Source organism: Oncorhynchus clarkii, chromosome 16, assembly GCF_045791955.1.
Source record: "Oncorhynchus clarkii lewisi isolate Uvic-CL-2024 chromosome 16, UVic_Ocla_1.0, whole genome shotgun sequence".
In the NCBI taxonomy this organism is placed as follows: domain Eukaryota; kingdom Metazoa; phylum Chordata; class Actinopteri; order Salmoniformes; family Salmonidae; genus Oncorhynchus; species Oncorhynchus clarkii.
Window position 1 is genome coordinate 6,898,478 of NC_092162.1, and position 12,058 is coordinate 6,910,535.

At 39.3% G+C, this 12,058-nt stretch overlaps 1 protein-coding gene across 5 annotated transcripts; it reads left to right on the forward strand.

The window, feature by feature from the left end:
- The first annotated feature begins 421 nt into the window (after positions 1-421).
- On the forward strand, positions 422-8,194 carry LOC139367906 (RPE-retinal G protein-coupled receptor-like). Of its 5 annotated transcripts, none has more exons than XR_011626897.1 (8): positions 497-865; positions 1,297-1,456; positions 2,948-3,069; positions 3,629-3,782; positions 4,509-4,626; positions 5,786-5,899; positions 6,072-6,389; positions 6,870-8,194. XR_011626897.1 is itself a non-coding variant. In XM_071106281.1 (7 exons), exons 1-7 carry the CDS (start codon positions 790-792, stop codon positions 6,216-6,218), a joined length of 891 nt encoding a protein of 296 aa, XP_070962382.1. In that variant the 5' UTR covers positions 422-789; the 3' UTR covers positions 6,219-8,194. The 5 variants fall into 5 exon arrangements, 2 of the variants coding, with proteins under 2 accessions (XP_070962382.1, XP_070962383.1); XR_011626898.1 differs by having other exon boundaries at positions 498-865; positions 6,072-6,269; positions 6,690-8,194; XR_011626899.1 differs by lacking the exon at positions 497-865 and adding an exon at positions 956-1,089 and having other exon boundaries at positions 6,072-6,449; positions 6,930-8,194.
- The last annotated feature ends 3,864 nt before the right edge of the window (positions 8,195-12,058 follow it).

The following is a 12,058-nucleotide window of genomic DNA, read 5'->3' on the forward strand; positions in this document are numbered from 1 at the left end:
TGTATTCGAGGTTTAAAAAGGCTTCTAAAGTTTGTAATTTATACTTTAAAATGTCAGACTTGATTAGCCCTATCCGTTAATTATAATCCACAAAATAATTCACGTTTCCCGTTGGTGCTGGATAATTTTTCTGCCATAGCAAACTGGCTCAAACTAAGATCCTACATCTGTAGGCCTACCTATCTAAATATATATTTATATGTTATTTAAACTTTATTTAACTAGACAAAGTCAGTTAAGAACAAATTCTTATTTACAATGACGGCCTTACACCGACCAAACCCTAACCAGGACGACGCTGGGCCATTTGTGCGCCGTCCTATGAGAGATATCCTTCATCGTCATGTGCCATATAATGTTTAGCCTACTAAGGATAAAGTATGACCTGTGGGTTTAGAGTTCAGTGACTACCACTGGTCAGTAGTAGCCTATAATGTGAGATAGGCGGGCTCCTTATCAGTTGTTTTATAGATCGGCGAGCTGCGCATGCGCACTTGGTGCGCAGAAACCACTTCAATGAACACAAAGAAAAATATATTTTCGGAAAAATAAGAAAATAGTTAATATCCAATGTGTAGCATACTCTATCATTATCACTGTACCTCTAATTAGAACATTCCTGTAGGGATCGGTAAGGTTTTTTTCTTGAGATAAGTCCTTGAATGCCTTTTCACGTGAAAGAGCGTTTATAAGGAGTTCAGTCTTAGAAACCTCTGGCACTTTTAGAAGCGAAAATAAACGTAGAGGAATTATCTGTAGTGTCCCGACAATTATAGTAGCCATTAAAAAATGGCAGCATACACATTACCGGAGGGATTCTCCGATTTTGACATGTTTGCATTCGGTTCAGCTCTTCTTGTTGGGGGTAAGTGAAATATTTTATGCCAAATATGTTGAAACGAAAGTTGTTATTTATTTGCACTAGAGAAACGGCTGCCAGAGGATGGAGCCCTGTGGGCTTTTAAAGGGATCTTAAATGGATAGGCCTAAAGAATTTAAAGTCGGACAAAACAAAAATAATTTGGCCCGAGAAATGCTTTGAAGATTCTTCAAGTAATGACAGCAATTTGGCAACTTCAAATCATCCATGTATGTCAATGTGATAATTGCTATTATGTGCTATAATTGTAAGATTATGTTTTGTAAGGTTGAAATGTGAAAGTGAAATAAAAGTATGTGTGCTTAAAATTCAACAATTTCGGACATATCCAATACGTGTAACCTCCATTTAGTCTGTTTATATCATGGAATCTATCACAAGTTGATGCTTTCTTTCTTTCCTGTGTGTGTTTTTAGGTCTTCTTGGATTCTTCCTCAACGCCATTTCAATATTGGCCTATATTAGCGTAAAGCAAATGCGAACTCCCAGTAATTTTCTTGTGTTTAACCTTGCTGTGGCTGGCATTGTGCTCAATTTAAACGGCCTGATCGCTGCTTACGCCAGTTTATTTTATAGGTATGATTTTTTGTCCTCTGACACTGCATTAACTCCTTTGGAGGTTGCCTAATTTATGTGTACATTAGTTGTTGCAAAACATGCGTTTATGCATTGATCTAAAAGTGGTTTACAGAATGATTTGTGCTGACATCCTTTCTAGAGAGGCATTCAAGTAAGGCACATGTATCATGTATTTCTGAGTAGCTATAATGGATATATGCTATACTACACAAAAGGGTGATTGCTCACGAAACTAGGGAAAAAATGACTCTTTTTTTTTTAGATTTTCATGAAATGTAATCCATATAAGGGTCCTTTGGAGGAAGCATTGTTGACATGTGTCTGACATTTGTATCTTCAAGCATAATTGAACATTTTTTTTAATGAAGTTTGAAAATTTGTGACATTTTGGCCTGACCCAGGTCTCCTTTAAGACACCAACAAAATGGGCGTCAACTGTAGCTTTTCTACTTGTTCTCTGATATGAGTAGTAATTTGATTTCAAAAACATATTTTATAATTATTGAAAAATATAGAAATGTTGGTTAGGGCAAATTGTTCAACATAAATGTTGAACATCATATACTCTACGGGCATATAGAGGGATCTCTGCTAGTTTTAAAGTTATGACCCATTTTATACAGAGAAAATGGTAGAGTAGGCAATGTGACCAATCACAGCCCTTCTTTTATTTGTATAATTTCATATCCTGCAAATCACCAGTAGAGGGTGATAATTATTTTAATCAATTTTCGCATTCACCCTGTTGGTAATGCATACTAATTGGATCATAACTCTAAAAGTATCAGGGATTCCACGGGTGGAACTTTGATATGCCTGTTATTATGCAAAAAAACTATATTTAAAAAGAATGTATTTAATGTATTTATATTTGTCAATATTGACAAATGAATGTACTTTATAACAAGCATAACAAGAACAAGCAGCAGAGTTTAATATGACACCGATTTTCATCTACAGATGAAACAATATGGAGTCTTAAGGGAGGAAAGGGTAAGGCCAACATGTCACAAATATTAACATTTCAATTAATTATTTCTCAATTATGCTTTAAGATACAAATGTCAAATATATATCAAGAATTCAACCACCAAAAGGAACCTTTCTATGGATTAAATTATGTAAAAAATCCCCCAAAATCATGGTCTTCTTTTGTTACGTGAGGAATCTCCCATAACTGTAATGTTGAACAGTTGTTAATGTATGTGATCCTGATGTCATAGTTCAACTGTATAGAATCACAACCCAAAGCAGGTGTATTTGATATAACAATTTGCAGCAATATGAGTCACCATGTTTATGCCTGATGGGAATACAAACACCAAGGCTGTGTTTAGACAGGCAGCCCAATTCTGATATTTTGTCAATATTTTTTTTTGTTGTTTGACCAATCAGATCGATCTTTTGTAAATAATCAGGCAAAATATCGGAATTGGGCTGCCTGTGTAAACGCAGCCTAAATGTGCTCCTCTCTTCTCGTCACCCTAGACACTGGCCCTGGGGCCAAGACGGATGTAGCAACCACGCCTTCATGGGGATGACAGCAGTTCTGGCCTCTATCAGTTTCCTGGCTGCCATCGCCTGGGACAGATATCACCAATATGTGACCAGTGAGTAGTATCCTACTGTACGGCGACAGGTAGCCTAGTGGTTAGAGCGTTGGGCCAGTAACCGAGCTGACAAGGTAAGAATATGTCGTTCTGCCCCTGAGCAAGGCAGTTAACCCACTGTTTCCCGGGCGCCGTGGATGTTGATTATGGCAGCCCCCTTGCACCTCTCTGATTCAGAGGGGTTGGGTTAAATGCGGAAGACACATTTTTTAATTATTTAAAAAAAACAATTTTACCCCCTTTTTCTCCCTAATTTTGTGGTATCCAATTGTTAGTAATTACCATCTTGTCTCATCGCTACAACTCCCGTACGGGCTCGGGAGAGACGAAGGTCGAAAGCCATGCATCCTCAAATGCGGAAGACACATCTCAGTTGAATGCGTTCAGTTGTACTACTGACTAGGTCTCCCCATTTGCCCTTTCCCAGTATGTGTTCATGTCATTTACTATAGCGTTATGGATTTATTAAACATTTTATTTATTGATGTTCTATATACATCTACAAAGCTACAAACATACTCTTGCAAATTCCAATAAACATAACTTTATTATGTTCCAGATCAGAAGCTGTTTTGGAGCACGGCCTGGACTATTTCAATCATTATCTGGGGGTTGGCCATCATCTGGGCGGCCGTCCCTCTGATTGGTTGGGGAGTTTATGACTTTGAGCCCATGAGGACCTGCTGCACACTAGACTACACCAAAGGAGACATGTAGGCTACGTTTATATTAAATTGTACGTTATTTAGCAGACATTCTTATCCAGAGCGATTTACAGTCAGAAAATGAAATGTGCGCACACCCTCATGTTCTCTCTCATCTGTGGTACAGGGAATTCCAGACCTGAAGGTAATTTAATTGTAAAACAACAACTTCCTCACACACTGTTACCTCTACACGTGTTAATGTTTCAACCAGAGACCCTACAAGACTTTACAAAGTCTAAAGATTGACTCCCAAATACCCTTCTGTCTAAACCAGCTGTTGACATCACTGTTTTGCTTAGTCAAATGTAAACAATGGAATAACAGAAACTGGGATTTAAGACAACCAAGCAGATTACCTCAAAAGTAGGCTCTTTACCCCAGTTGAAAACATCCAGCATTTCACACACAGAACGAGCACTTCCAAAAAATCTCTAATGGATTGGGATGATTCATTTCGGACAATAAAAACAATGCTGTCTAGCAATGTCTCCCGCTGACTATGGTTGCAACATTCCAAGGTTTTCAATAAGTCCCAGTTGGAAGATTCCCGGAATCAGGAGGGCAAAAATCAGGAGCTGCGGAATCCTCTAGGATTTCTGGAAAACCGGGGAATTTTGGGAAAATGACCAGAATTTAGCAACCCTAGACAAGTGAGGATACCCCATGTTTAAAGATGCACAGTATAATACAGTGTATGTCGTTATACCGTCCGTGTTCATCTCCATTCAACAGGGACTACATGACCTATATGGGAGCCCTGACGGTCTTTTACCTTATCTTCCCTGCTTATGTCATGAAGTCCAACTACGACGCCATTCACGCATACTTCAAGAAGATCCACAAGCACAGGGTAAATAAACCCTCCAACATTCCACCGTTAGAACATGTGAATGTTCTTTGGAACATTACAACGCATTATAATAATACCATTCATCTTTGGCCAGAAAAACATACTTCTCAATATACAGGGCATTCAGGAAAGTATTCAGACCCCTTTACTTTTTCCACATTCGGTTACGTTACAGCCTTATTCTAAAATAGATGAGAAAAAATACACACAAATACCCCACAAAGCGAAAATTATTTTTTAGACATTTTTGCAAATAAATAAAAAACATAAATACCTTATTTACATAAGTATTCAGACCCTTTGCTATGAGACTCGAAATTGAGCTCAGGTGCATCCTGCTTCCATTGTCACTATGTTCTGTGTGGGGGTACATACAGTCACTACATTCTGTGTGGGGGTACATAAGTCACTATGTTCTGTGTGGGGGTACATATAGTCACTATGTTCTGTGTGGCGGTACATAATAGTCACTATGTTCTGTGTGGCGGTACATAATAGTCACTATGTTCTGTGTGGCGGTACATAATAGTCACTATGTTCTGTGTGGCGGTACATAATAGTCACTATGTTCTGTGTGGCGGTACATAATAGTCACTATGTTCTGTGTGGCGGTACATAATAGTCACTATGTTCTGTGTGGCGGTACATAATAGTCACTATGTTCTGTGTGGCGGTACATAATAGTCACTATGTTCTGTGTGGCGGTACATAATAGTCACTATGTTCTGTGTGGTGGTACATAATAGTCACTATGTTCTGTGTGGCGGTACATAATAGTCACTATTTTCTGTGTGGCGGTACATAATAGTCACTATGTTCTGTGTGGGGGAATATAACAGTCACTATGTTCTGTGTGGCGGTACATAGAGTCACTATGTTCTGTGTGGCGGTACATAGAGTCACTATGTTCTGTGTGGCGGTACATAATAGTCACTATGTTCTGTGTGGCGGTACATGATAGTCACTATGTTCTGCTCTTTTATACATTATGTGATTTTGATATGTTATTGTGTGACTTCAAAAGCCAGAGAAGTCTAAACAGGATTAAAGTAAGTGTAGGGGTTAGAATGTATGGTAGGGACATCCCAAGGATTCCAGATAGCTCTAACCCTTAAAAGTCCCATTCAATACAACTTTATTGACTGTCTTTGTATTCCAGTGGAACACCAGCATACCACTGAGGGTTCTGTTGTTCTGCTGGGGACCCTACGAAATCATGTGCATCTACGCCTGCTTTGGCAACGCCAGACTGGTCTCTCCAAAGCTGAGAATGGTGAGCAGTTCTTTTTCTTCTATCTTTTTCCCCTTTTATTCTATTTTTTTTGTCTTTTTTTTCTTTGTTCCTTTCTCTCAGTGCTTGATAATTCTTTAGTTCAATGAAATTTGAATGGAGATTTGTTTTATTTAAATATTTTAACAAGAAAACATCTTTATTCATCTCCTAGTTGCTTCCTGTTTTGGCGAAAACGAATCCTATTTTCAACGCGTGGCTCTATTCCTTTGGGAATGAGTTCTACAGAGGAGGGGTGTGGCAGTTCCTGACTGGCCAGAAGTTTACTGAGCCGGTCGTTGTGAAGTTAAAAGGAAGATAAAGGAAGTTTTCCATTCTGACATTCTAATTCCATGGTTACACTACTGTACAGGCCATGGAATTAGAATGTTCCATTCTCACATTCTAATTATATGGTTACACTACTGTACAGGCCATGGAATTAGAATGTTCCATTCTCACATTCTAATTATATGGTTACACTACTGTACAGGCCATGGAATTAGAATGTTCCATTCTCACATTCTAATTATATGGTTACACTACTGTACAGGCCATGGAATTAGAATGTTCCATTCTCACATTCTAATTATATGGTTACACTACTGTACAGGCCATGGAATTAGAATGTTCCATTCTCACATTCTAATTATATGGTTACACTACTGTACAGGCCATGGAATTAGAATGTTCCATTCTCACATTCTAATTATATGGTTACACTACTGTACAGGCCATGGAATTAGAATGTTCCATTCTCACATTCTAATTATATGGTTACACTACTGTACAGGCCATGGAATTAGAATGTTCCATTCTCACATTCTAATTCTATGGTTACACTACTGTACAGGCCATGGAATTAGAATGTTCCATTCTCACATTCTAATTCCATGGTTACACTACTGTACAGGCCATGGAATTAGAATGTTCCATTCTCATATTCTAATTATATGGTTACACTACTGTACAGGCCATGGAATTAGAATGTTCCATTCTCACATTCTAATTCTATGGTTACACTACTGTACAGGCCATGGAATTAGAATGTTCCATTCTCACATTCTAATTCTATGGTACAGGCTATATCCAAACAACATCCTCATCATGCACTCTTATTGCAGTAGGTTTCACATTGGAAGAATGGTATTTGTACAAGGTGGTGAACTTAATGTTTATTGTTTATTTAGCTGTCTTGGGAAACCATGGGTCCAATGTAGCTTGTCAATAGCGGTATGGTGGCTGACTCTCCATTCAAATAGACTTTGGGGAGAAGCACCTGCTATTAGATTGAAGGATGTCTCATGATTGACTAGACATAGGACACTCAGTGACCTACGTTGTAATACAAATACCACAGTAGTCTTAATGCCATGTTCATGCTGAGGGATTTGAAGGTAATACGACCAGAGATCAACATAAAAGTGGACCCAACTTAAGGTTCAAGTCATGTTAATGTAATGCCGTTTTTTCAATATTTTTTTTATAGCCAATAGCTTTACTTCTAGAAGTTTCCCTGATGTATCCCTCCAGCACTGTAATAAACACAGCAAGGTATTCTGCCAGGCAGCCGCTCTTCAATCGGACTCCACTGACCTTACCTGGAAATGGTGTGATTCTCAGCTACCTGTACAGTTGTAAAAGGATGAGACTTCAAAAAAGAGCTATACTCTTACCAGACCTGGGTTCAAATACTATTTGAAATCTTAAAAATACTTTAACCTGCCTGGAATGCCAGATGGGCAGGGTATACAGTTTTTTAAACTTTTTTTTTTTTTACAGTATACAATTTTAAGGCAATCTCAATCGAGCCAGGATAAAGTATTGGAAATGATTTCATATAGTGACTGAACCCAGGTGTCATTCAGCCAAGACATTTCATGCTATGGAGGTTGTTGTGTTGTTCTGACCAAGTAGATTTATTGTGTCACTTTTGGTTCCTGAGGAGTTTTAGGATTGTGTCCCAAATTACACCCTATTCCCTATTTAGTGCACTATGTAGGGAACATGGTTCAATTTGAAATCTGAAGACAAAAGCCTTGATGTGATGTAACCTCTTCTTTAGTATAGCCACCAATCTTTCTGTGAAGAACTATTCTCTGTAGATACTTACTGTGGAGACAGAACTTAAAGAAGCAGGATCATCACCTTTTTTTAAAGGAAGTGGCGAAAACCACTTCCTTTAAACACTGAATCCCACGGAGGAAGTTTGTGAATGACCAATGCTCCCCATGTTGCGTTACATAGTCTTACATTACATAACATCCCCATATAGTCTGGAGTAAACTAGATTTAACCTAATAATGTGTGGTGTATTGAATGTGTTTTTATTTTGGTTCTAATATAATATACCATTTAGCAGACAGATTGACAGTCATGCGTGCATATATATATATTTTAACGTATTTGTACGTTCAAACCGTAATCTTAGACTGTCACATTGTGTCCCGTTGTGACGTTTTAACTTCGTCTATCTTTGTGTAGCAGACGCCGGCATGCATAACCTTACGTAAAAAAAAAAACCAGTCAATCTACTCCATTGCAGTTGTTTGCAATGTTGCCTTTCTCAGTTTTGCCTCTTCTCCCAGTCATGTGTTCTGGTCCCAGGTGAGGTAAACATGGCAGGCATCAACACAGTGGTGTAACGCGCCAGCGCCCTGTCACTGTGTCGTCTGAGCTGCTTAACACGGAGTCTCCAGTCCTGAAATAAACCTTTTAACCAGTGGAGTGAACTAATGCAGCTAAGTCCCTGACACAGCCGCCTGTCACAGTAATCCTGTTTGGCACAGCACCAGGGCCTGTCAGAGCCACATCACCCAATCAGCAGGGGTGTTGCAAATGGCAACCTATTCCCTATATAGTGCACTACTATGATCCAAGTCCTAATGGCCACCTATTCCCTATATAGTGCACTACTATGAACCAAGACCTAATGGCCACCTTTTCCCTGCTCCAGTTTCAACTGTTCTGCCTTATTATTATTCGACCATGCTGGTCATTTATGAACATTTGAACATCTTGGCCATGTTCTGTTATAATCTCCACCCGGCACAGCCAGAAGAGGACTAGCCACCCCACATAGCCTGGTTCCTCTCTAGGTTTCTTCCTAGGTTTTGGCCTTTCTAGGGAGTTTTTCCTAGCCACCGTGCTTCTACACCTGCATTGCTTGCTGTTTGGGGTTTTAGGCTGGGTTTCTGTACAGCACTTTGAGATATCAGCTGATGTACGAAGGGCTATATAAATACATTTGATTTGATTTGATTTATATAGTGCACTACTATGAACCAAGACCCAATGGCCACCTATTCCCTATATAGTGCACTACTATGAACCAAGACCTAATGGCCACCTATTCCCTATATAGTGCACTTCAACAGAGTGGGGAATAGAGTGTCATTTGAGACGCAAACTGCAAATAGACAACAGCCTTCCTCCGGGGGAGGAGTCGGCTTTCTCCTAACTCACCTGGATGTTACAGTTTGTCAGGTTCAGAGAACCCTGTTGACCAATAAAAAGGGTCCTGGATGTTATAGTTTGTCAGGTTCAGAGAACCCTGTTGACCAATAAAAAGGGTCCTGGATGTTACAGTTTGTCAGGTTCAGAGAACCCGGTTGACCAATAAAAAGGGACCTGGATGTTACAGTACTCTAAGAAAGTGATTACTACACACCATCATTACAGTATGTTTTAGGAGTGTTGACAGAATGATGTAACCAACCATTTATTTTTATACAAATTGGGCAACGTCTTGTATTTTCCTGAAATGTATACAAAATACAGTTCTGAGATCATTTTTAGTGAGAGCAGAATTGGTGGAAATGACAGAATGCCAACTAGTTCTGGATAAATCAACAAAATGTTTTATTTTTTTAGCTAGATGTGGAGTTTTTTTAAAATGTAGCAATAAATTAGATCAATCCTGAACTGTGAGATGTAGTAGGGAGTTGTAATTTCCAACAGGCCAACATTGTACATAGTTTACCGCAGAAAACTTGGTAATTAACTGCAATGACTATAATCCTTCCCGCTGAGAGAAGAGAGAAGCACCGATCGAGGGATAGAAAGTTTAGCGAACCTGAAAATACGTGATTTTAGATTTTCAGCAGTCATAAAAGTATGCCATATTTACTTTGAAGAAATACTAAAATTGTGATTTTGTCAAACAGCATAGGCAGTAACTCTAGTAACTCTATAGAGATGAGATGTTGACTTGGAATTAAATAATAAAGTCGTTGAAAAAAAGGGTTGGTTCCTTTAAGAGGTTTAAAGTAATGTGACTGCTGTTAATTGTTTTATTCTGTGTTAAAGCGTTTAACCCACATAATGCATAGCACATTTCTTTTCAATTATAGAAATTGAAAAACGTGAATCTTTTTTAATAATCGAACCGAAACTGAACCGACCTCAAAAAGAACTATTCGCTCAGTACCTAGATACAGCATAATCTATTAAACAGATGAGATGGTACGCCAAACTAAACAATGTGAAGGAAGTGTCCAAAATGGCACCCTAAATTATACCCTAAATGGCCCCCTATTCCCTATGTAGAGCACTACTTTTGGTAGGGAATAGGGGGCCATTTGGGATGCGTATGAAGTCTGAGGGGTTCATGAACTGACATTAACATACTTCGAAGAACTCAAACACAATTGGTAACTGCCTGGTACAGTACACAATGCTAACTACAGATGTAGGATCTTAATTGGATCACTCGGATGTTGCAGGAAATTTCCTGCACAACAGGAAATGCAAACGTATTGTGTATTCAAGGTTTAAAAAGGTGTGTAAAGTTTGTCATTTCCATTTAACAGACTTGAACTAATAAAAAAGTATCAACACCTTCAAAAATGTCCATTCATTGTAATTCACCCATAATTCCAATTTCCTGTTTCTGACATGGCATGCTATTCACTATATAGTGTCCCACATTTGGCTACAGTAGAACTTGATACCATTAGCTGGGAGGCGTGTAGAATGCCATTCATTGTATGCTGTAGCATTAAGATTTCCCTTCACTGGAACTAAGGGGCCTGAACCATGAAAAACAGGCCAAACCATTATTCCAAATTTTACAGTTGGCACGATGCATTCTGGCAGATAGCGTGCTCAGATTCTTCCGTCGGACTGCCAGATGGTGAAGCGTGATTCGTCACTCCAGAGTCCAAAGGTGGCGAGCTTTACACCACTCCAGCTGACGCTTGGCATTGCGCGTGGTGATCTTTGGCTTGTGTGATCTTTGGCTGCTTCACCATGGAAACCATTTCATAAAGCTCCCGACGAACAGTTCTTGTGCTGACGTTGCTTCCAGAGGCAGTTTGGAACTCGGCAGTGAGTGTTGCAACCCGAGGACAGACGATTTTTTACGCGCTTCAGCATTTCCTGTTCTGTGAGCTTGAATGGCCTATCACTTCGCGGCTGAGCTGTTGTTGCTCCTAGACCTTTCCACTTCACAATAACAGCATTAACAGTCGACCGGGGGAAACTCTAGAGGGGAGAAATTTGACAAACTGACTTGTTTGAAAGGTGGCGTCCTATGAAGGTGCCACAAAGTGACTGAGCTCTTCAGTAAGGGCCATTCTACTGCCAGTGTTTGTCTATGGAGATTGCATGGCGGTGTGCTCAATTTTATACATCTGTCAGCAACAAGTGTGGCTGAACTAGACGAATCCACTCATTTGAAGGGGTGTCCACCAATGTTCCCTTGCACTGAGCAAATGTTTGGTCTGCTGAGCTCAAACTTGATTCTGTGCAACTTCCAGTGTGCGTTTACTATGAACACTGAGGCTGTACCTGCTTTAAGTTACAGGTTTAACAGTGGCCAAGTAGCCTACAGTGACTATTTGATCATAATGTAGGTCTACCAGAGTGGCCTACCATCAAAAACAATGGAGAAAATGCATCCCATAACATTTTAACATTGAAATAGCGGTTCTATCATTCAGCCGACAGTAACAGCCAAAGTTTGGTGTTCAATGTAGGCCCATATTCCATGAGACTTAATCTGTTTATCAACTTAACCTTCAGACAAGGAGGTGACTGAAATTGTTGTTGTTTGATGCAGGAAACTACTTTACAAAATAAAATGCATTATTATTCCCATACCATTAATACTGAGAATCAGACAAATTATGCTTCTCTCTGCCTATTGGCTACTTAGCTTAT